The 24,907-nt window shown below is 43.6% G+C and overlaps 1 protein-coding gene across 2 annotated transcripts in view; it reads left to right on the forward strand.

Moving 5' to 3' along the window:
* Window positions 1–24,907, forward strand: part of LOC311231869 (ectonucleoside triphosphate diphosphohydrolase 7-like) — a gene marked incomplete at its 3' end in the record, with an annotated part of 80,938 nt that overhangs the window by 15,113 nt on the left and 40,918 nt on the right. For both annotated transcript variants that reach the window (XM_084318494.1, XM_084318495.1), the window contains exons 4-8: window positions 8,242–8,447; window positions 12,469–12,619; window positions 13,986–14,089; window positions 15,517–15,576; window positions 18,033–18,184. In XM_084318494.1, coding sequence (XP_084174620.1) covers window positions 8,242–8,447; window positions 12,469–12,619; window positions 13,986–14,089; window positions 15,517–15,576; window positions 18,033–18,184 — 673 coding nt within the window. The remainder of the gene's footprint in view (window positions 1–8,241; window positions 8,448–12,468; window positions 12,620–13,985; window positions 14,090–15,516; window positions 15,577–18,032; window positions 18,185–24,907) is intronic.

The following is a 24,907-nucleotide window of genomic DNA, read 5'->3' on the forward strand; positions in this document are numbered from 1 at the left end:
GACACCAAGCAGAACCCAGCGGATGTCATCACACGGGGGATGTCCCTAGCCGACCTCACCCGTCCTAACAGTGATGGCCCAGAGTTCCTCAGACTCCCGGAGGAGAAGTGGCCTATCTCAACACCGCGGGATGCGAACCAAGACGAGTCAGAAATAAAAAAGTCCATGTTCTGCGGGCTGAGTCAAGCCCCGGCTCCAACGGGCCCGGACCTAGACGACTGTCAAACTCTGGAGAGTGCCCAAAAAAGGACATTCCTATGGCACCACCCGGAGCTCCCCCCCACCACAGACCTCAGTGCATCTGCCTACAAGGAAGCGGAACTTCTTGTGCTGCAGAGGGCGCAGAGAGACTCTTTCCCAGAGGAAATGGAGTGTTTGATAAGGGCAAAGCCAGTCCCCTCAGACAGTCGACTCCTCACCTTAGCCCCAGAAATCGACGCCCAGGGCCTCATCAGGGTGGGTGGTCGGTTGAGACAGGCCCCGGACTTGGCCGAGGATGTTAAGCATCCCATCGTCCTAAGCAGCCGACACAGGGTAACCGACCTGATCATTCAGAAATACGACGAGGTGGTGTGCCACGCGGGGACCGAGCGAGTCTTTGCCGAGATCCGACGGCGCTTCTGGATACTCCAAGGGAGAGAAGCTGTACGCCGATTCCAACGAACTTGCCCGACCTGTCGCAAGTGGAGGGCACAGCCTATTATCCCGAAGATGGCAGACCTGCCTCCCTGCCGCCTCCGAGTCGGCGAGCGGGCCTTCCACTCCACGGGCGTGGACTGCTTCGGCCCATTCAATGTCAAGAGAGGAAGAGGAACAGAGAAGAGGTGGGGCATCGTGTATAAATGCATGACCACCAGAGCTGTTCACATTGAGCTCCTCCAGTCGATGAGTACAGACTCGTTCCTCATGTCATTCCGGAGGTTCCAAGCGAGGAGAGGGACCCCCTCAGTGCTATTGTCAGACCAAGGGACAAATTTCCGAGGAGGAGACACGGAACTGAGAGCGAGCTTCCTGAACATGGGTGAAGAACTCAAGATTCGCCTTGCCCCGGCGCAGGTCACCTTCCAGTTCAATCCACCGAATGCTCCCCATTTCGGGGGAACGTGGGAGAGAGAGGTCCGATCAATAAAGACCGCTATGTACACCGTACTTGGAGCCCAGACAGTGGGCGATGAAGTCCTGGCTACGGTCCTCACCGAGATTGAGGGAGTTCTGAACTCCAAGCCCCTCGGCTACGTTTCAAGCGACGTAGCTGACGTCTATCCCATCACCCCAAACTACCTCTTGATGGGGCGGCTGGACCCTGCCCTTCCTCAGACTGTGTACAGACAGGACGAGATGAGCGGACGGAGAATGTGGAGACACAGCCAAGTACTGGCCGACCAGTTTTGGGCCCGCTTCCTCCTACACTACTTACCCTCCCTTCAAGCCCGCCAGAAATGGGTGAAAGACAGGGACAACCTGACCGTGGGGACCGTCGTGATGATCATAGACCAGTCACTACCCCGAGCTACGTGGCCAGCCGGCCGTGTGAGCCGAGTAATCAATGGTTCGGATGGGAAGGTCAGAGCGGCAGAGGTCATCGTCCAAGGGCGGACTTATACCAGACCAGTAGCTAAGTTGATAGAGCTTCCTGCGTTCCCTGACCCCCCTGACGACGACGATAACCCATCGACTTTATAGATTACTTCCAACTCCCCATAGCCCATTATGGAGAAATTGACTTGACCTTTGATATTAATCTGTGCCCCAAATTTTATTTGCTAATTAGGTTCCGACTAATTAGGGGGCGGCTGTTCTGAAGGTCCAGATTAACACATAAAGTCCACGTTTATTATTTTGTATACCTTATATATTGTTTATATATATAAGATATATATTTTCACGTCGTCTATTTACCTAACAGTATTTATCATTCGCTTCTTTGTATATGTTCCATTCTTAACGCCGTAGACAGCGTGAGCGCATGCGCAGGGTTTTGGAACATGCCCGGGCAGAGAGTGTGAGAGAGAAGAAACGTTTGGTGCAGCAGTAAACCAGACGGCAAGCAACGTATCTTGATAGAAAGCTGTACAGCTAATTAGATACCACTATAATATTGTCGAGCCACCATTCGCCAAGTAGATTGACTTGTTCGAGCGAAGTGAAGTAAATAGCCATCTCTGTAGATTTGCAGACGGGCAAATAAGGACGTAATGTTGAGAGACTTCTAGCTGAACCCAGCTGCGTTCTTGATTCAACGACCTATTACGGACTACATGCGGGTTAGCCTTAGCATACGAGGTCTAACTAGCTAGCGACCATGCCAACGGGCGTTTGGAATATTAGCTATTAATCCTGCCATCGGGCGCTTGGAATACAGGAACCAGGTCCGTACGAGACCCCCCCTAACCAGCGACGACAGGATTATCCCACGTTGGTCTGCAACTCTCTGGAGTAGGAACTCAGAGAATATCGTCTCCATCCGCCATCTTGTTTTCCCCGGGCTGTTCACTCCTTCTCACTCCATTCAGAGCTCCGGCGGTCGGGTACTAGTAGTCCAGGACTATACTTACCTCTGACATTATTGCATTGACATTCTATTAGTAACAGGAGATCTGCGCTATATATATTATATGTATGTTTGCTATTGACATTAAAGTGATTATTTAACTTTGTATCACTGTCCCCTCTCAGTTAATAGAGTGTCCACCATTTTGTGTACCTTTAATGTCTGGCTAATTAATATTCTAGTAGTGGTCTAATCTAACATTTAAATACAGTCAGGGTTGTGTAGCCCCTTAGCTACAAATATATTATACGAACATCAAATCACGCTCCCACGGACGTGGGGGTGGATTAGCAATTTTTTACCGATCCAGCATTTCACTCACTCCAATGACTGTTTCTGAATTCACCTCATTTGAATGTCTTGCTTTCCACCTCAAAACTCCTGCCAACCCTGTGCTTGTCATTCTTGTGTATAGACCCCCCAAAGCCAATAACACTGTTTTTCACAATGAACTATCAGAACTACTGTCTACTCTCTTCACACTGCAACCTGGCAAAATAATTTCTTTCCCTGCTTGACTGTTACAATCTGCAACAATGTGTACATTTTCCAACTCACAAACATGGCCACACCCTAGATCTAGTCTGCTTATCTGGTTTATCTATTACTTCTCTCACAAGCTCTGAACTTGGAATCTCTGATCACCTTGCTGTTTGCTTTAATCTGTCTATTCCTCTACCACTCACTAACGGTAAACGCATAATCACTTTCCGCAATGTACAATCTGTTAATCTCCCCATTCTGTGCAATGACATCACCTCCTCTGTAAATGTGCTTCAATCTCACTCCCCCAACCATGCTGTTCAACTGTATAACACACCTCTCATCGCCATTCTAGACAAAGCTGCCCCCCTAAAGTCACGTACAGTCTCCTTTTCCCGCTCTGCTCCCTGGTATACCCCTGAACTGCGTTCCCTAAAAACAACTGGTCGACAGACTTGAACGCAAATGGTTGCAAACTGGTTCAAATATCCACCTCCTTGCCTATCAGTCCCATCAACAGTCCTATTCTAAAGCCCTGCAAACTGCCAGATCCCAATACTACGCCACCCAGATTGAAACATGCCGCAACAACCCCAGGTCTCTTTTTTCCACCATCAACACTCTCATTGCACCAGGTAAACCAGCCACACTCCCAGCATCCACTGACCAATGTAACCTCTTCATGAACTTTTTTATCAACAAAGTTGACATCATTCGAAAAGATATCTTAGCCAACACCGCCCAGCACACCCAGCCCCCCCCAGATCCTATATTCACAGGCACCAAACTCTCACACTTCACTCAAGTTTCTACAGATACTGTCACCAAGACTATAATGCAATCCAAACCCACAACATGTCTCCTTGACCCTATTCCCTCCTCTCTCACAAAATCTTGCTTCTCTGCCCTCAGCCCCCCCATCACACACATCTTCAACACATCCCTCTCATCTGGTGTTTCCCCCCCATTACTGAAAACAGCAGCTGTCACCCCCCTTATCAAGAAACCCAATTTGGATCCCAATACCCTCAGTAATTACAGACCAATTTCCAACCTACCATTTCTATCCAAAACACTTGAAAAGATTATCTCCAACCAGCTCCACACCCACCTAGAGAACAACTCCCTTTTTGAACCCTTTCAAGCAGGCTTCCGAAAACATCACAGTACAGAATCTGCTCTTGTTAAAGTCACCAACGACATCCTGCTAAATTCAGATTCCAGTTTTCTCTCCATACTCATCCTCCTCGACCTCAGCGCTGCTTTTGACACCATTGATCACAACATCCTACTCTCCCGTTTAGAACACACAGTTGGCATCACAGGCTCAGCTCTCCACCTATTTCACTCCTATCTATCAGACAGACACCAGTTCACTACCATGGACAGTCATACCTCAACTTCTTTCCCTGTTACATCTGGTGTCCCCCAAGGCTCAGTCCTTGGTCCAATACTCTTCTCCCTCTATATGTTACCCCTCTGCCACATTTTCAGAACACATGGTCTTCAATACCACTGCTACGCCGATGACACACAGTTATACATTCACTCCCCTCCTGACACCACTGCGGCTACTATTGCCCTCTCCTCCTGCCTCTCTGAAATAAAAATCTGGATGAACCACAACCTTCTCCAACTCAATAGCACTAAAACTGAAATCCTTGTAATGGGCACACCTCACCTTCTCCGTAAAAACTCTGACTGCTCCATATCCATCAACAACCACTCTATCCTCCCCTCCCCCACAGTGAAAAACGTGGGTGTTCTTTTTGACCCCAAACTAACATTCGAACCACACATCAACAACATCACCAAGACATGCTACTTTCACCTCGGGAACATTTCACGCATTAGACCACTACTGTCCCCCTCCGACACTGAAAAGCTGGTTCATGCCCTCATTTTCTACCGTCTAGATTACTGTAATGCATTACTCATTGGCTCAACATCTAAATCCCTCCATAAACTTCAACTAATTCAGAACACCTCAGCCGGCATGATCACCCGCTGCCCCAAATTCTCCCACATCACACCTGTCCTCTCCTCACTTCACTGGCTCCCTGTCAAGTATAGGATTGACTTAAGATCTGTCTCCTCACTTGCAAAGCCCTCCACTCCCTAGCACCTGATTACATCTACAACCTTCTTCAACACTACACTCCCTCCCGCTCACTCCGCTCATCCAACTTAGCCCTTCTGAGCACACCACACTACCGCCTTAAATCCACAGAAAACAAATCATTCTCCTCCGCTGCTCCCCGACTCTGGAATCAACTCCCATTACACATCAAAGAAGCCCCATCTGTAGAAATGTAAGTCCCATTTAAGTCCCACCTCAAAACCCACCTGTTGAAACTTGCATACCCACACTCCTGACCCCCCAACCCCATGCATCACTTACATTTTCACATCTGTACAGACCTATACTTTAGTATTATTATTTATTTAAAAATGTTCTATGTCTTGTCTCTAAGTTGTCTCCCTCTCTCTGTATTAATCCTACTATGTCGTCATTGTGAAAGTTCATGTACTGTGTTTGTCCCTGTACTGTTTGTCTGTATGCTATAATATCATGTATGTAAAGCGCTTTGAGATTCCTAATGTAAGGCGCTATATAAAATAAATTTATTATTATTATTAATATGGTTTCAGACAAAAACACTCTACTTACATGGCTCTCTTACAGTTCATAGATAGAATCACAGATGCACTAGACAATAAGCAATTTTCAATTGGTATATTTCTGGATCTATCCAAAGCATTTGATACTGTGGACCATAAAATACTTATATCAAAGCTTCAGAGGTATGGTTTGGCTGGCGACGTGATTAAATGGCTCAGTGACTATCTTTATAATAACAGTTTGTTTCCATTAATAGCGATGACTCTGACAGGGCAAAGCTAGTCTGTGGGGTTCCTCAGGGCTCTATACTTGGCCCCCTTTTATTTTTGATTTATATACATGATTTTGCTTGGGTATCTCCTAGGGGTGGAACGGTTCATAAAATCGACGGTTCGGTTCGTATCACGGTTTTAGGTTTACGGTTTTCGGTTCGGTATACGTTGTTTTTAATTTTTCTTTTAAATGTAACACTCCAAAAATACCATACATCAACATAAGATATATAGCCTAAAAATAATCCAACTTTTCAGTTATTCTCAAGGACGTAGTCATGCAAAAACTGAAAGAATGAGGCCATTTGACATCAGGCACATTATTTTGACAGTGACGGTTAGAGCTAGGAGAGATTTTGGTACAGCAAGAGGGGAGGCATTGCTGATTTAAACATGCTTCTCATTTATTTGGTAAAAAAAAAGGTTTACCTTTAATAATGTTTGGCACACAAAGACCGAACTGACTGAAAAATATAGGCAACATTTGTCAAAGTATTAACTCATCAATATACCCCCCTTCCCCACTAATCGAACTGGTGTCGTGGAGTCACTTCTCTGTGAGCGTTTCCACGGTTAGCTTGCGGCTAACATTAGTTAGCTCGCGGCTAAAGTTAGTTAGCTCATAGCTAACGTAACGTTATATATAACCGAACAATACACACATGCCCCGAATGTGTACCGTTCGGTACGACCTCCGCGGTTCGGGGCATGTGTGTATTGTTCGGTACACGGTTCGAATGCGTACCGTTCCACCCCTAGTATCTCCTAGACCTAGAGTATTCTCGATCTTGTTTGCTGATGACACCAACATTATAATGTCACATGAGAATTTTGCAGTATTAATTAGGGAAGCCAATGATGGTTTATCTTGTGTCTCAGATTGGTTCCAGACTAATAAGCTATCGTTAAATGTAGAAAAATCTAATTTTATTGTATTTTGTAATAAAGGTAAAAGTTATTCGAAAAAGGAGGCAAAGCTATTAATAAGTAACACCGAAATCAAACAAGTAACTTCAACAAAGTTTTTAGGGATCTTAGTTGATGATAAACTCAATTGGAAAAAACACATTGATCATGTTTTAAAAAAAGCAATGAAGTCAGTAGGTATAATTAGGAAGGTGTGTTCATTGATAAATAGAAGTTGTTTTTAATCCTGTATTATAGTCTTATCTTTCCTTACATATCTTATTGTAACATAATATGGGCTAGCACTCATTCATCTCATCTTAAAAAAATTATTTTACTTCAAAAAAGATTTGTTAGACTGGCAACCCTCGTAGATCGATAGATCGATTTGAACCATCTGCTCCTCTTTTCAAGAAACTAAACATTCTGACTGTCTGAGGTTAATTCTTTATAGATATGTATATTTGTGTACAAATGCATTTATGATCACAATCTACCAAATGGTTTTAATTTTTCTTTCTTCTTTTAATTCAGATGTTCATTCATATGCTACACGTCAGTCCAGGACCTGCATATACCTTATTGTGGTACTTCACTTAGGCAGTTCTCAGTGAGGTATAGAGGGTCCAATCTTTGGAATGCAGCTGATCCTATACTGAGGAAATCTCCATCTCTGCTTATTTTTTAAGCAAACTACAAAAAAATTCTCATATCCAAAAGTAGTAGATAGATAAATAGGTCATGCATGTAGGTATGCATTTGGTTATGTGGGTGGGTAGGTTTGTAGGCAGGTGGGTGGGTTGTTATATTATTATGTATATGTACGCTGTATACAGTACATGCATGTATGTACTGTGTGTATGCATGTTTGTATTAACACGTATCTTTTGAATGTATTCTGGTATTTTATAATATGTATATTTTTGTATGTTTGATTTTATAAAACAGGGGAAGTTCTCGATAAGCCTCTAGGCTTCTAACTTCTCCTTGAATGAATGAATGAAAACTTTATTTAACAGATTGCAGAATGGGTACAATACAGTATGGCTCAATACATACAATTGTTAAGGGGATGCAGACCTGAGAAAGACGTTTGTCTTGTTTACATCAGGGTCCCCCTGATGGTTATAACTTATTATGTATTGTTTTTACTTTTGTTTAACTGTGTTAATAAATAAATACAAAAAAATACAACCCTTTCACTACCACACTCTCGAAGGTTAACCCTTTACTATCACACTACAGACGGTTAACCCTTTACTATCACACTACAGACGGTTAACCCTTTACTATCACACTACAGACGGTTAACCGTCTGTAGTGTGATAGTAAAGGGTTAACCCTCTGTGTATTGTCGCAGTGAATGGGTTAACCGGCTCCCGTCCTCTCTCCTCCTCGCCCTCCAGATACCTCTCCCTAGCAGAGACCATGGAGGCCACCGATGTCCTGAACTCGGCGCTGAACTACGGGGTCGTGGTGGACTGCGGCAGCAGCGGCTCGCGGGTGTTCGTGTACTACTGGCCCGCGCACAACGGCAACCCCCACACGCTGCTGGACATCAGGCAGATGAGGGACCGCGACCGCAAGCCGGTGGTCAAGAAGATCAAGCCTGGTGAGGAGGGGGAGGGGGCGGGGCTTTAACGGGAGGGGGCGGGGATTTAAAGGGAGGGGGTGGGGCTTTAACACTTTGAGTGCCAGCAGGGGGCGCACGATTTAGCGCTTGAGTGCCAACGCTCTATTCAATGAGAGGGCGAGCACATTTGCGAACGCATAAACCATATCTTAAATTATGGCTATGTGTCTAATACGCCCGTCGCTTATCAATGACTTGCTTGCAGTCAACATTGTCGAAACGGATAGTTTTTTCATCGGTACATTTCCGTTTTATACCATTTAGAAAAAAGCTTTTTTTTTTTTTTGGAAATTTCCAGAAAAAAAAGAGATTCTGCAGGAATCACCCTTTACTGGAATACACAAAAAACGTTGTCATTTTTCGGCCTATTTATTAATGGTTTTCAAATAAACGCTAGATTATCGATAGTATATGTGTACTTATGCACGCTAGAGAAACGGGCTGAAAAATCGATTGTCTTATTTCCTGATCAACACACAGACATACACACACATACACACACATACAGACATAGGGGACACGTTGATATATCTGTGAAAAAAGCTCTGATTACCCCAACACTGGTAAAATAGATTCCTTACCTCAGATCAGATGTTCTCCAAAAAGATTATTCCAATTCCTGATCGGCATTCCAAATATCGATCGCGTTTATTGATCCAACGCTGGGTGCTCGAAACACATATTCCACACTGTTCTGATGGTCCACAAAGACTGCAATCGGCTCGGATTACATGCCTGACAAGTAAAATGTGGATTTCGGATTTTCTTTTCCCCATGCATTTTCATTCAGTCCAATCCAATAGGTGCATTATCATCCGGGAGACGATAGGGGGCGGTATTTTCCCTGTTCGAGCTCAGCGAGATTCCCAGTGGTAACGTGAGGCTAGATTGATGAAAAATGAATGGAAATCGCGAATAAAAAAAATAACGATTAATAATGAGATTTCTCGTCGTTGGCACTCAAAGTGTTAAAGGGTTTACAGTACAGCTGTGTGTGTCTCCTGTGTGTGTCTCCTGTGTGTGACTCCTGTGTGTGTCTCCTGTGTATGTCTCCTGTGTGTGTCTCCTGTGTGTGTCTCCTGTGTGTGTCTCCTGTGTGTGTCTCCTGTGTGTGACTCCTGTGTGTGTCTCCTGTGTATGTCTCCTGTGTGTGTCTCCTGTGTGTGTCTCCTGTGTGTGTGTCTCCTGTGTGTGACTCCTGTGTGTGTCTCCTGTGTGTGTCTCCTGTGTGTGTCTCTTGTGTGTGTGCTGTGTGTGTCTCCTGTGTGTGTCTCCTGTGTGTGTCTCCTGTGTGTGTCTCCTGTGTGTGTCTCCTGTGTGTGTCTCCTGTGTGTGTCTCCTGTGTGTGTGTGTCTCCTGTGTGTGTCTCCTGTGTGTGTCTCCTGTGTGTGTCTCGTGTGTGTCTCCTGTGTGTGTGTCTCCTGTGTGTGTGTGTGTGACTCCTGTGTGTGTCTCCTGTGTGTGTGTGTGTGTGTGTCTCCTGTGTGTGTCTCCTGTGTGTGTCTCCTGTGTGTGTGTGTGTGTGACTCCTGTGTGTGTCTCCTGTGTGTGTCTCCTGTGTGTGTGTGTGTGTGTGTCTCCTGTGTGTGTCTCCTGTGTGTGTCTCCTGTGTGTGTGTGTGTGTGACTCCTGTGTGTGTCTCCTGTGTGTGTCTCCTGTGTGTGTGTCTCCTGTGTGTGTCTCCTGTGTGTGTCTCCTGTGTGTGTCTCCTGTGTGTGTGTGTGACTCCTGTGTGTGACTCCTGTGTGTGTGTGTGTGTGACTCCTGTGTGTGTCTCCTGTGTGTGTGACTCCCTGTGTGTGACTCCTGTGTGTGTGTGTGTGTGACTCCTGTGTGTGTCTCCTGTGTGTGTGTGTCTCCTGTGTGTGTCTCCTGTGTGTGTGACTCCCTGTGTGTGACTCCCTGTGTGTGACTCCCTGTGTGTGTGTGTGTGTGTGTGTGTGTGTGTGTGTGTGTGTGACTCCCTGTGTGTGACTCCCTGTGTGTGACTCCCTGTGTGTGTGTGTGTGTGTGTGTGTGTGTGTGTGTGTGTGTGTGTGTGTGTGTGTGTGTGTGTGTGTGTGTGTGTGTGACTCCCTGTGTGTGTGTGTGTGACTCCCTGTGTGACACTCTCCCTCATCTGGCCCCTCATTTATCAATAATGCGTAGAAAGTGTTCTATTTTTGTTCCTACGCCCGGAATTTAGAATGTCTCTACGCACAGAAAAATGTATCAAACGTGCGTGCACAGGTCGTACGCAGACTCCTGTTGATAAATACCAATTGTTCTTACCGTCTATGCTCGTGCACGATTGTAAGTATTTGCATACAGAACTGCCCCCAATTAACCATATATGGTAATGAAACACCCCCATGCCATGGAATGTGGAAAAATGGGCTAAGCGAACTATGAGAAACTTCACTGAAAGAGCGAGATTGATCACGGAGGTCTAACCAACGAATTGAACGTATACAGCATTCCCCGTTGTGAACAATCTTATTTGGAAACATGACACAAAATAATAGTATTTCGCTTTTTATTTTAAACAATCGCGTTTGGAGGTGGGTGTTCTGCGTCTGCCCCCCCCCCCCCCCCCCCCCCCCCCCCCCCCCCGTGCCAAACAAGCAGGCCAACTGCGCTCTAAAGGGCTCTTGTGCGCGCGTGAGTCCGTTATAATCGCACTCCTGTTGGATCGGGTTGGTCAGAGTCAATTAACCATGGCTTCAGTGGATAACCCCGATCACCTGCATTTAAGTGATATTTTAATTACAGATACCCCAGTAATAACATTACAATTTAATTAAATACAATGCGTGCGTTCCTCCCGGTCACCAGCAACGACATGTATCAGCCAAATCCGCATCGCATGTACATTGACTGAGTGGAATCCCTTTCTATTCACATAACTGAATTTGTGATGGAGCTTTGACAGCTACATGGGTGGTACAGTAACAGTCTATTGCTCGATCCATCTCCAATATCACGATGGGCCGTGCCGGTGGCCAAAGACCCGAGGGTGGAGAGGACTTGAATGTGCACGGGATGGAATTTGTGCGTTATGTTCCATGCTCCTATTTGGGTCCCAAATTGTGGTACAAATCAAGGAGAATGTGTGTCTCGGGTAGCGGACTCTACTTAATTATGTTCTCTCTGCAAATAGACTGCCCTGAAAACAGCTCCCCGTGGTACCGATTTGATCTAGCGTGAATTCAGAATTCAAGATTCAGAATGCAGCCGCCCGCCTGATCTCAAACCTACCGAAGTCAGCCCATGTCACCCCACTTCTCGGGGACCTGCACTGGCTCCCCATCCGCTTCAAGGCCCTCGACCTGGCATATCTTGGAAGTCACACCTGGAAAAGCGCTATATAAAATAGATGTAGTAGTATTATTATTATTATTATTATTATTATTATTATTATTATTATTATTATTATTATTATTATTATTATTATTATTATTATTATTATTATTATATCGTGCGGCAAAGGGAACGGCTCCCGCCTACCTCCGGTCAATGGTCTCTAACTACACACCCTCAAGACCCCTACGCTCTGCATCTTCTGGCCGCCTCAGACCCACTCCTATCCGAGCTCCGGGAGAAGCCTCCTATTCTCGGTCCTTGCCCCACAATAGTGGAACGAGCTGCCCACCACAGTTAGGACAGCCGAAACCCGTGCAACCTTTGGCCGTCGACTAAAGACACACTTCTTCAACCAATACCTGAAATGAAAAGAAATAATAAAACATTTTAAATAACCCTAAATAACCTTACTGTAATGCACTTGTGCTAATATACTAACCTACACTGTAGCACTCGACACTTTGATGAACATTGTTACTCAGCTGAAAGAGTTGTGGCCTTCCTGATGACTTGTACAGAACTTGTAAGTCGCTCGCTTTGGATAAAAGCGTTCAACTAAATGTAAATGTAAATGAATCGGTACTCTGTAGTACCATTAAAAGTACAGAGTTCGGTACCCAACCCTAGTTAAGTGGTGTGTGTGTGTTGTGGTCCTCAGGTATCTCCACCATGGCTCTGAGCCCCAGCCAGGCCAGCAACTACCTCCAGCCGCTGCTCAGCTTCGCTGCAGCCTACGTCCCCAGGACCAAGCACAGGGAGACGCCCCTCTACATCCTCTGCACCGCGGGCATGAGGCTGCTGTCAGACAGGTGTGTGTGTGTGTGTGTGTGTGTGTGTGTGTGTGTGTGTGTGTGTGTGTGTGTGTGTGTGTGTGTGTGTGTGTGTGTGTGTGTGTGTGTGTGTGTGTGTGTGTGTGTGTGTGTGTGTGTGTGTGTGTGTGTGTGTGTGTGTGTTAGGGATGCAGCGGTACACAACCAGATTAAAACGGGTCTGATACCAGATTAAAACAGGTCTGATACCAGATTAAAACAGGTCTGATACCAGATTAAAACAGGTCTGATACCAGATTAAAACAGGTCTGATACCAGATTAAAACAGGTCTGATACCAGATTAAAACAGGTTTGATACCAGATTAAAACAGGTCTGATACCAGATTAAAACAGGTTTGATACCAGATTAAAACAGGTCTGATACCAGATTAAAACAGGTTTGATACCAGATTAAAACAGGTCTGATACCAGATTAAAACAGGTCTGATACCAGATTAAAACAGGTCTGATACCAGATTAAAACAGGTCTGATACCAGATTAAAACAGGTTTGATACCAGATTAAAACAGGTCTGATACCAGATTAAAACAGGTCTGATACCAGATTAAAACAGGTTTGATACCAGATTAAAACAGGTCTGATACCAGATTATACCAGATTAAAACAGGTCTGATACCAGATTAAAACAGGTCTGATACCAGATTAAAACAGGTTTGATACCAGATTAAAACAGGTTTGATACCAGATTAAAACGGGTCTGATACCAGATTAAAACGGTCTGATACCAGATTAAAACAGGTCTGATACCAGATTAAAACAGGTTTGATACCAGATTAAAACAGGTTTGATACCAGATTAAAACGGTCTGATACCAGATTAAAACAGGTCTGATACCAGATTAAAACAGGTCTGATACCAGATTAAAACAGGTCTGATACCAGATTAAAACAGGTCTGATACCAGATCAAAACAGGTTTTATACCAGATTAAAAACAGGTCTGATACCAGATTAAAACAGGTCTGATACCAGATCAAAACAGGTTTTATACCAGATCAAAACAGGTTTGATACCAGATTAAAACAGGTTTGATACCAGATTAAAACAGGTCTGATACCAGATTAAAACAGGTCTGATACCAGGCTAAAACAAGTATGAAGACATCTTGTGATAGAAATGACGACACAATAAAAAGAAAAGTATCTAAAGTGGCATACATGTTATTCTGGGACATGACAGTCCCCGGACGATGGATAGAAATCGGCTACAACAACGTATTTTGAGGAATTGGGACGATTTGGGGATCAATAAAACTGCACGTTGAGATTGCGGGGACGTAAGTGTGAGGTCCCGGGGCTGTGAGTCCAGTATTCAGGCCTCAGTCGTACCTCTCTCTCTGTCTCCAGCCAGCAGGCCGCCATCCTGGACGACCTGGTGGCTGACGTGTCCATGGAGTTCGACTTCCTCTTCTCCCGCTCACACACTGAGGTCATCTCTGGGAAACAGGAAGGTGAGACGAAGAGCTTTGATGTGGGCTTGAGTCCCTGTGTGTTCTCAATATCTGGTTTTTATTTGTTTTAAGGTTGTTTTAATATGTGAACATGTTCTGTATGCTGCCTTCTTGGCCATTACCCTGGTTAAATATCAGTGTGATTACCCTGGTTAGATATAGTTGTGATTACCCTGGTTAAATATAGATGTGATTACCCTGGTTAGATATAGATGTGATTACCCTGGTTAAATATCAGTGTGATTACCCTGGTTAAATATCACTGTGATTACCCTGGTTAAATATCAATGTGATTACCCTGGTTAAATATAGATGTGATTACCCTGGTTAAATATCACTGTGATTACCCTGGTTAAATATAGATGTGATTACCCTGGTTAAATATCACTGTGATTACCCTGGTTAGATATAGATGTGATTACCCTGGTTAGATATAGATGTGATTACCCTGGTTAAATATAGATGTGATTACCCTGGTTAAATATCACTGTGATTACCCTGGTTAAATATAGATGTGATTACCCTGGTTAAATATCAGTGTGATTACCCTGGTTAAATATCAGTGTGATTACCCTGGTTAAATATCAATGTGATTACCCTGGTTAAATATCAATGTGATTACCCTGGTTAAATATCAGTGTGATTACCCTGGTTAAATATCAATGTGATTACCCTGGTTAAATATCAGTGTGATTACCCTGGTTAAATATCAGTGTGATTATCCTGGTTAGATATCAGTGTGATTACCCTGGTTAGATATCAGTGTGATTACCCTGGTTAAATGTGATTACCCTGGTGGTTAGATAAAGTGTTGCACCGTCTCTGTGCTGATCCCCTGCAGTAGTCAGTGGCAGCATTTGAAGCCGCTGTTGCTGCCCTCTGGTGGCTAAAAGGTGGATCACAACTACACAAAGGATAGTGGACATTCTATCCTTACTATAGCATGGACATAAATAAAAGAAGAAAAAAAGAACATCATCACTCCATGGCAAGAAGCGAATCTATCTTCACATTTTTTATTTTTTTTTGTAATACTGTAGGTTCCAGGAGAACGGAGCAGCATAGCTGAACACATGCTGGACACATTCAGTTCTGACTGTGGGAACATGTTATGATGAGATATAAACCTTGGAGAAACTGATCCGAGGTCTGTGTTTAAGGGAACGTCCAGGAGGAGGCTGTATTGTTCACTCGCTCTGTCTGTCTGTGTGTCTGTCTGTGTGTGTGTCTGTCTGTCTGTGTGTGTGTCTGTCTGTCTGTCTGTCTGTCTGTCTGTCTGTCTGTCTGTCTGTCTGTCTGTCTGTCTGTCTGTCTGTCTGTCTGTCTGTCTGTCTGTCTGTCTGTCTGTCTGTCTGTCTGTCTGTCTGTCTGTCTGTGGAACCATCTCACTCTGGTTATGGTTATGATGTGTCCATGGTGTGTTTCAGGTGTTTATGCATGGATTGGTATTAACTTTGTGCTGGGCCGGTTTGACCACGCTGACGAGGGTGAGTGAGACAAAATAATAATAATAATAACAACTTTATTTGTATGCTATTTTAATTAACAATAACTGCAACTTTATTTGTATAGCACCTTTCATACAATAATTGCAGCTCAAAATGCTTTACAGCAGAAAAAAGATGGGCACAAAATGAGCACATAAAGTGCAGACATATAAAATCACAGTTTTTCACATTAGGATCTAGCATCCCAATAGGCCACTTTGTTTCTGCTTTGATTCTATGGCAATACAATTACATATAAAACAAGCATAAAAAATAGCAGCAAGGTAGGGCAAATCACAGTTTTAAAATAAATGACATAAAGAAACATATAAAACAAGCATAAAAAGATAGCAAAGTAAGGCAAATCACAGTTTTTCATATTAGGATATTAGGAAAAAAGTGCAGTAAAATAGTTAATAAAATAGAATAGACAGTAAAATGATGCAGGGCAATAAAATAGTTCAATACAACTTATGTAAGAAAGACTATAGACTATATAAGACAGTTTGATTCACATATCTTGACGTTCACACAGGGCTGGGTTATAATTCAATATGATAATTCATTGGCTTTCAGTGGGATATTGTGATTAAATCATGATATAGAGATTTCATGATACACAATTCTGTTTGTATTGATAATAACAAGCACATATTAACTTAAATTTTTCAAAGAAATGTCATCTACAATATTTGAGAGAACAGCATTTGAATCTTGTATTTATGTTTATATTACCACGTGGTTCAGTAAGATTTACATCAACTGGATTATATAACCCGCAATGTCACATACATGGGCGGGCATCGTGATATACACCGATATCGAGAAGTAGTCCTTATGATTATCATGATATTGATTTCTTCCATATCGTCTAGGCCAGGGGTCTCAAACTCAATTTACCTGGGGGCCGCTGGAGGTAGAGTCTGGGTGAGGCTATTCCACAAAAAAGGGTTTCAAGTATTCCAAAAAAAAGTACAACTGATCCAATCTTCTCACAAACTCACTAAAACCTAACAAACACCAGCAACTGAGCATTCTCAGTGGTGTCAGTGGACTCATCCACAGCTATGGAAATGCACTGCATTTTTTTTTATTCTATCACAAAGCTGTTTAATCAAATCATCAGCCAGTATTTCAGTTATTCTGGTTGCTGTGCTATCTGAGGAGGATTTGCTTTTGTTTGCCTTCAAACATTGTCTCCATCACTTCAGTCATACATTATTTTATTATGTATGCATCAGAGAATGGCTTCTTGTGTTTAGCCAACACCCATGCCACTGAGTGAGGACTTGGTTGCCTTTTCTAGTTGTGACATAGATTTAACAATAATTCTGGTTGCAGCTTGATATGATGATTTCATTCCATTTATTTTTGTGGTTCTTAGCATTGAATTTTGAGGAAAGGCTGCATCAAAATAACTTTTGTTTCGTAGTGGCATTTCAAATTGCCACTCTTCACAAGAGCTACCGTTTCTTGGCATATTAGGCACATTGGTTTGGTGCTGGGAGGATGCACGCATATTTTTCAATCCATTCAGCATGTGCATGCCATATTTTTCTATTGACTGCCTGCTGGCGAAACTAGGCTACTAGCTACATTTATCTCACGGAGATACTGTAAAACTGGGAACAAGGTTACTAGGTACAGTACCTGCAGATTAGACTACCAGTAGATGCGCTGTCAACTCTCGCTCTGACTCGGACCTGCTGAAAGAGACAACACTCATTCCGTGAAAACCCGACCTACTCGGCTCTGATTCGCAGACTGTGGGTGGGGGGGGGGAGAAACGCTGACGGGACGCTGAATGTGATTGGACCAGAGTAGCCAGACAGACACAGACAGGCAGAGCACTGCTTGCAGAGGAGACAGCGGAGAATCTCGAGAATGCCTGCCATACGCACTGGATATATTTTCCTTCCACTTGGTATCACACTCCGCAATCACGTTTCAACCAAGTCACTAACGTAACGTTGCTGTCATGAGCCTGTGCTATGGTAGCCTACAATTGATCAAATAAATAAAACATCCAACTCGCACAACGACTCTGCAAACAGTTGCGCGCGGGCCGCACTAACACTAAACTTTGATGTCAAGTAGGGGGGGCGCAAAATATCATCCAGCGGGCCGCAATTGGCTCGCGGGCCACGAGTTTGAGACCCCTGGTCTAGGCCTACTTTCATAATGTCTGCTTTTATTGATAATGAATTTATAAGTAAAACAAATATTTGTGGGTCCAAAAGGACTGCTGTTGTTTACATGTTGCAGCCATGTATCCCCTCCCTACTTCCCATTTCCCCACGTATTGCACCTGATTAGATAAATTACATGGTGGCGCTCTAGTGTGACATCTAGTGGCTGAATGTTCAATTGCACTGAATGTTATCATTGCACTTTTAAATGACAAATGAAAAATAGACTGTTTCTACGCTCATTTTATTTATTTATTTTTTGGCCAGAAGAGGACGCCATGGTAGAGGTCACGACGGGGTCACAGAACCAGCAGCCAATCAGCCGGCGGCGAACGGTGGGCATCATGGACATGGGTGGGGCATCACTGCAGATAGCCTATGAGGTGCCCAGCGCTGTGACCTTCAGCTCCTCCCAAGAGGTGAGGAACCTCCCTCTTTAATACCTGCCAGGAGAACACAGAGAACCTGCTCCTTTAATACCTGCCAAGGGAACAGAGAACCACCTCCTTTAATACCTGCCAGGGGAACAGAGAACCACCTCCTTTAATACCTGCCAGGGGAACAGAGAACCACCTCCTTTAATACCTGCCAGGGGAACAGAGAACCACCTCCTTTAATACCTGCCAGGGGAACAGAGAACCACCTCCTTTAATACCTGCCAAGGGAACAGAGAACCACCTCCTTTAATATCTGCCAGGGGAACAGAGAACCACCTCCTTTAATACCTGCCAGGGGAACAGAGAACCACCGCCCCCTATCGTCTCTCCCTGTGGTACTGCACCCCATTGGATTAGACTGATGGGGGGGGGGGGGGGGGGGGTGGGGGGGGTCCAGTTTCCTCATTTTACTTTTCCGTCAAGCCATCTGAAGAGACCGAAGTGATTGCAGAGCCGCAAAACAATGTGGAATACATATTTACAGTACCCAGCGCTGAATCAATAAACACGATCGATATTTGGAATGGCGATCAGGAATTGGAATAATCTTTTTGGAGAACATCTGATCTGAGGTAAGCAATTTATTTTACCAGTCTTGGGGTAATCGGATCTCTTTTCACCTATATATCAGCGTTTGCCCCGCGCGCGTGTGTGTGTGTGTGTGTGTGTGTGTGTGTGTGTGTGTGTGTGTGTGTGTGTGTGTGTGTGTGTGTGTGTGTGTGTGTGTGTGTGTGTGTGTGTGTGTGTGTGTGTGTGTGTGTGTGTGTGTGTGTGTGTGTGTGTGTGTGTGTGTGTGTGTGTGTGTGTGTGTGTGTGTGTAAGTAAGTATTTATAAAGCACCTTTCATACATGTCATGTAGCTCAAAGTGCTGTACACAAATATAGGCATATATAACGATAAAAGCAATAAAGTCACAGTGATCAGTTAAGATCAATGTTTAAAAAAAAAAAAAAAATAATAATAATAATAATAATAATAATAATAATAATAATAATAATAATAATAATAATAATAATAATAATAATAATAATAATAATAGTAACGTAAAAATGAAAATAACGTAAAAACAGTCATTTGCTTACCAGTTTGGGAGAACAGGTCCGCACAAACATGTCCGCTCAGTAGCAACCGGAAGTGCACTAAACCAATGCACTTGTATGGTAGGTAGCAATGTTTAGCTCTTATAACGCTAGTGTAGTTACGTTTTTATCAGTGGTCATAGTTGGGTCCACAGTGCTTTTCCAAGTCCCATGGATCCATCAGTGGCCGTGTATTGTGTGCGTATGTACCCGTTCCCTCATGTGGTCAGTGGCCAGAGTTGGGTCCACAGGACTTATCCAAGCCCCATGGACCCATCAGTGGCCGCGTATTGTGTGCGTATGTACCCGTTCCCTCATCTAAAGAGTTGGGTCCACAAGACTTTTCCAAGCCTTACGGATCCATCAGTGGTCGTGTATTGTGTGCGTATGTACCCGTTCCTTCATCTAAAAAGTTGGGTCCACAAGGCTTATCCTAGCCTCATGGATCCATCAGGTTTTTCCAAGCCATAACTATTTGTAAGCTAGACTGTATAGGTACGTTTTTAATTTTCCTTTAAAAATGTGTATGGAGCTGGCGTTTCTGATGTGTGTTGGTAGTGTGTTCCATAGTTTTGGGGCATAGTTGGCAAATGCCATACTTCCTATCCTCTTTTGGTTTCTGGGCGTGTCTAGTAAACCTGTAGTGGATGACCGTAGCGTTCTTGAGGGCAGATAACTAACTAGGGAATTTGCTATGTATTTTGGGCCTTGCTCATTAAGAGCTTTATATGTTAGGAAAAGGACCTTAAAATCAATTCTATGAGTTATTGGAAGCCAGTGCAGAGTGGCCAGGACTGGAGTGATATGTTCTCTTCTCCTTGTATGAGTTAGTAATCGAGCTGCAGAGTTTTGGATAAGCTGAAGCTTCCCAATGGTTGCTTTGGGAAGACCAGTGAACAGTGCATTACAATAGTCAAGCCGACTTGATACAAAAGCATGAATAAGTTTCTCTGCATCCTTTTTATTTACGAAAGGTCTTACTTTCGCTATGTTTCTTAGGTGGAAGAATGACGTTTTCATGGCCTTATTTATATGAGACTTAAAGGTCAGGTCTGAGTCCAAGATGACACCTAGGCTTGTAACCTCAGTCTTTACATAGGATGACAGACTCCCCAGGTTTTCACACAGCACTTCCCTTTTCGCTTTTGGGCCGATCAATAGGATTTCGGTCTTGCTTTCGTTTAATTTTAGGAAGTTATTGTTCATCCACTTGTTTATTGCTAACAGACAATTTGTAATGGACTGTATGGCTGTAGTGTTATTTGGTTCTGCGGAGATAGTTGTGTATCATCAGCATAACTATGGAAGCATACATTGTGGTCATTGTGGAAGAGTAATGGACCAAGGCAGCTTCCTTGTGCAACTCCAAAGCTGCTGTCATGTTCCTCGGATACATTGTCTCCAAGCTTAACATAGAACCTTCTCCGCTTAATGTATGTTATGAGCCAATTTAGTACATGATCGGAAAAGCCAACCAGTCTTTCAAGACGACTGATCAAGATATTATGGTCAATCGTATCGAACGCTGCACTAAGGTCCAATAGGACAAGAATTGAGACTTTGCCAGCATCGGAGTTTAGCCTGAGGTCGCTAACTATTTTGGTAAGGGCAGTTTCAGTGCTGTGATTTGTTCTGAAACCTGATTGTAATTCCTCCATGATGTTATTATCTTTGAGAAAGGAGTTTATTTGTACTGAGACTATCTTTTCTAATATCTTGCTGATAAATGGAAGGTTCGATATTGGCCTATAGCTTTTTAGTTCGTTTACATCTAAGTTTGTTTTCTTTAGTAGTGGTTTTACTACAGCCGTTTTAAATGCATCTGGAAAAGTGCCTGTTTGAAGAGACATATTTATGATTTCAAGGACATGATTTGAGACACTATTGAACACCCGCTTGAGAAATGCTGTTGGTATAGGATCGAGGCAGGAGGTGGCGGAATTACACTCAGAGACAATCTTACAGAGGTCAGGTAATGTAATACATGTGAATTCCCCCATAGTTATCTCAGGTGGGTTTTCACTCACAGCCAGATCTATATCAGCGGTAATGCTTGCTCTAATCAATGATATCTTTTCATTAAAGAAAACTGCGAACTCTTCACATTTTGTGGCTGATTGTTGCGGTATATGGGGGGGTGGTATGTTAATCAGCCGGTCGATGGTGGAAAAAAGTACCCTGGAGTTACCCATATTTTCTGAGATCATTTTGGAAAAATATTCCTTTCTCGCAAGTTGTATTGCCTTATTGTATGCGCCCATGGCGTCTTTGTATAAATTAAAGTGAGCTGTGAGTTTGAATTTCCTCCATTTTCGCTCGGCTATCCTACATTTTCTCTTGTTATCTTTAACATTGGTTTTATTTAACCATGGAGAGATTCTATCAGTTTTTACCTTTTTAACCTCCAGAGGGGCAACAGTATCTAACACTGTTGACAAGGTGCTGTGGAAGTTTTGCACTTTCTGATTTAAGGAGGATTCACTGCATTGGTCATATGATTTCATCATACTAGAGAATTTTGCTTCAGCTCTAGCATCCAGAAGCCTTCTGTGAACTAGGAATTTGCTTCTGGTCTTATGTAATATTAGGCTTGTACCATAGAACACACAATAATGGTCAGAAATTGGAATTTGTTTTACTGATACATTCTCAATGTTTAGCCCTGTTGTTATTAGTAGGTCCAGAGTGTTGCCATGTTGGTGGGTGGCCTCGTGAACATGTTGCATCAGTCCAAAACTGTCCAGTAGGTTCAGAAACTCACAACCCCTGGGGTCATCCTTTTTGTTGATATGAATGTTTAGATCTCCATTAAGAATGATTCTATCATACCTGGTAATGCAGATCGATATGAGTTCTGAAAATTCCTGTATGAAGAGTGGCGAGTACCTTGGTGGTCGATACAATGTCACACATATTACTGGCATTTCTGTTTTCAATACAATAGCAAGGTATTCAAATGATAAAAATGTTCCCAGGTCAATATCATTGCACACAAATTGAGTGGAGATGATTGCTGCTATTCCGCCTCCCCTCCCACTCTGTCTGTTTGATTGATAGAATTTAAAATTGGAAGGGCAGGTCTCAATCAGTGTTGCTACACCAGTGATATTGTCTAACCATGTCTCTACTAAAAACATACAATCTACACCATGTTTTACTATGAGTTCATTTATCAGAAATGATTTTTGTTTCAGCGCTCTAACGTTGAACAGTGCTAGTTTTAGCTGTATGGGTTCTGTAGTGGGGCGTGAGATAGTCTGTGGTTGAACACTGATATTGATAAGGTTAGATTTACATATGGGACGTGATAATGAGTAATTGATTAGTCTTTTGGTGATCAGAATCGGGATGACACTCAACGTGTTTCTTTGTAGCTTAGGCTGCTTCTGTATATAGTCTACAGAGCTAGATATGGTTGGTTGTCAGGCCAGTGATGCTACACTTTGTATGACGTTATGTATGAGCACATTTACCCCTGATATGTTTGGATGGATGCCATCGGGTCTGTAATGGTCTTTCCTGGACCAGAGCAGATCAAAGTTATTTATATAGCAAAGTCCTATAGTAGTACAGTAGGTCTGTAGCCATTTGTGCAACCAGAACAGACGGCTAAATCGCTCAGATCCACGACCTATGGATGGAATGGGGCCAGACACAATGCATATTTTACCCAGGCTTTCAATAGTGAGTATTAGTGATTCAAAGTCAGATTGGAGTTTAGCGGATTGTCTAGCCATTACGTCATTTGCTCCGATATGAATGATAACGGTGTGGGCGGACGGATATCTGTCGATGATTTCGGGAGTACACTCAAGTAAGTCAGTAACTTTTAAACCGGAAAAACAATATGTAATGCCGTGTGGTATTTGCAAAAACCTGGTGATGGAATCTCCGATGAGTAGGATCTCTGGCTGTTCATGGATGCATTCCCCGTCGTAGATGGCCAGGTTTCTATGGTGAAAATCCGCAGGAGTAGCGTCTGCATTGTTGGCAGGGTTTGATGGTTGGTCGGGCAGCAGCGCCGTGTGGAGGGGCTCGTTCACAGCGGCATTTCCATCGATAACACTCGCCGTTTGAATTATCGTACTGGCATGGGCTGCAGAGCACCGCAGACGAGGACGTTTAAACTTTGGGGAGTCGGACCCATCGCGTGAGTCTGGGGAGTTTGGCGATGCGAGAGCAAACAGGGCAGAGCGCTTTCTGCTCCGGGTTGCAGATATATTTCCATGGTTGAGTTGTGAGCTGGAGAGGGCCGCCGTCCTGGCAGCTTCGCTTGGAGCCTGGCTAGTAGCTAGGCTAGTAGCTAGCATCGGATAGTCTTTGAGCAAAGCTACATTACTAGCAGCAGGAGACGGAAACGAGGGAGAGCCTAGGAGGCTGGGATCATTACAAAGAGGATTGAATCGGTTTGATAGTTGAGGTGAATCAACGGGATCATATAGAGGAAGGGAGAGCTTCCTTCGGCCCCTCACCACTGTCACCCAGGAGGGACTACTGGTGCAGCCTGCGTCCGCTTGTTCCATGCTAGCCAGCCTGGACATGAGCTCCGTTTGACGCTTGAGAAGATCCATTACTAGTATCTCGATGGTCTTTAGTTCCGTTCGCATTTCTGCGACATCTGACGTTGGAGCCATTTCCTCGGGGGAGATTAGCACTGTGAGTACTGTAGCGTGTAGCTGTAGCTATGGCAACAACAAGCTCCGATAGCTTAGGTCACGTCCAGTAAAAAGTCACATAAAACCAATAAATCCAACAGCATAAACGATAAGAGCAAAAGTCACAGTGATCAGTTAAGATCACTGGTTAAAAAATGGTAGAAAGAAAGAAAACAGTCTAAAGTTTGAAAGTTTGGGAGGTCCGCAAAAACACGTCCGTTCAGTAGCAACCGGAAGTGTAGTGGATCCAACCAACTAACACACAGGAATGCAGGAGGAGGAGTTAAGGGATGCATGTGTGTGCGTCCTTGAGAATAACTGAAAAGTTGGATTATTTTTAGGCTATATATCTTATGTTGATGTATGGTATTTTTGGAGTGTTATATTTAAAAAAAATTAAAAACAACGGATACCGAACTGAACCGAAAAACCGTAAACCTAAAACCGTGATACGAACCGAACCGTCGATTTTATGAACCGTTCCACCCCTAATGGTGACAGTAGAATCATAGTATATACGGTAAGACAATTGTGAAATTGAGTAATAGATAGAACTGACAAATGTTGAGGAAACAGTTGTGATTGGAGGAGCAAGAAAATAGTTTATTACCGATATGGATCCATACAAGTATGAAGCATAAGAAATGTGAGAAGAAAAGGGAGCTCCAGTAGCTCACCGCGTACCTCGAGCGCTATTTCGGCGCCGGGGACAACCGTGCTCGTCACGGATCTGGGGTTTAGCGAGTTCGAATCCCGGACTGCAGCCGTGCCTTTCCCAGAGTGTCTTCCCCCCCATCTGTACCCCTTCAGCCTGTTTCTGTCGGTCATTCTTGACCAGAGTAAATGCGATAAACGCAAAAAAGAGCCAGCAAAATGGCCAAAGTTTAAAAAAAAAAAAAAATGTGAGAAGAAGGGTGTAAGTCAAGTGTAAGAGTCATATATATATATGGAGTTCACTTATATACTTAAT

Source organism: Notolepis coatsorum (genome assembly GCF_963971535.1).
Source record: "Notolepis coatsorum genome assembly, chromosome: 7".
Taxonomy (NCBI): Eukaryota; Metazoa; Chordata; class Actinopteri; order Aulopiformes; family Paralepididae; genus Notolepis; species Notolepis coatsorum.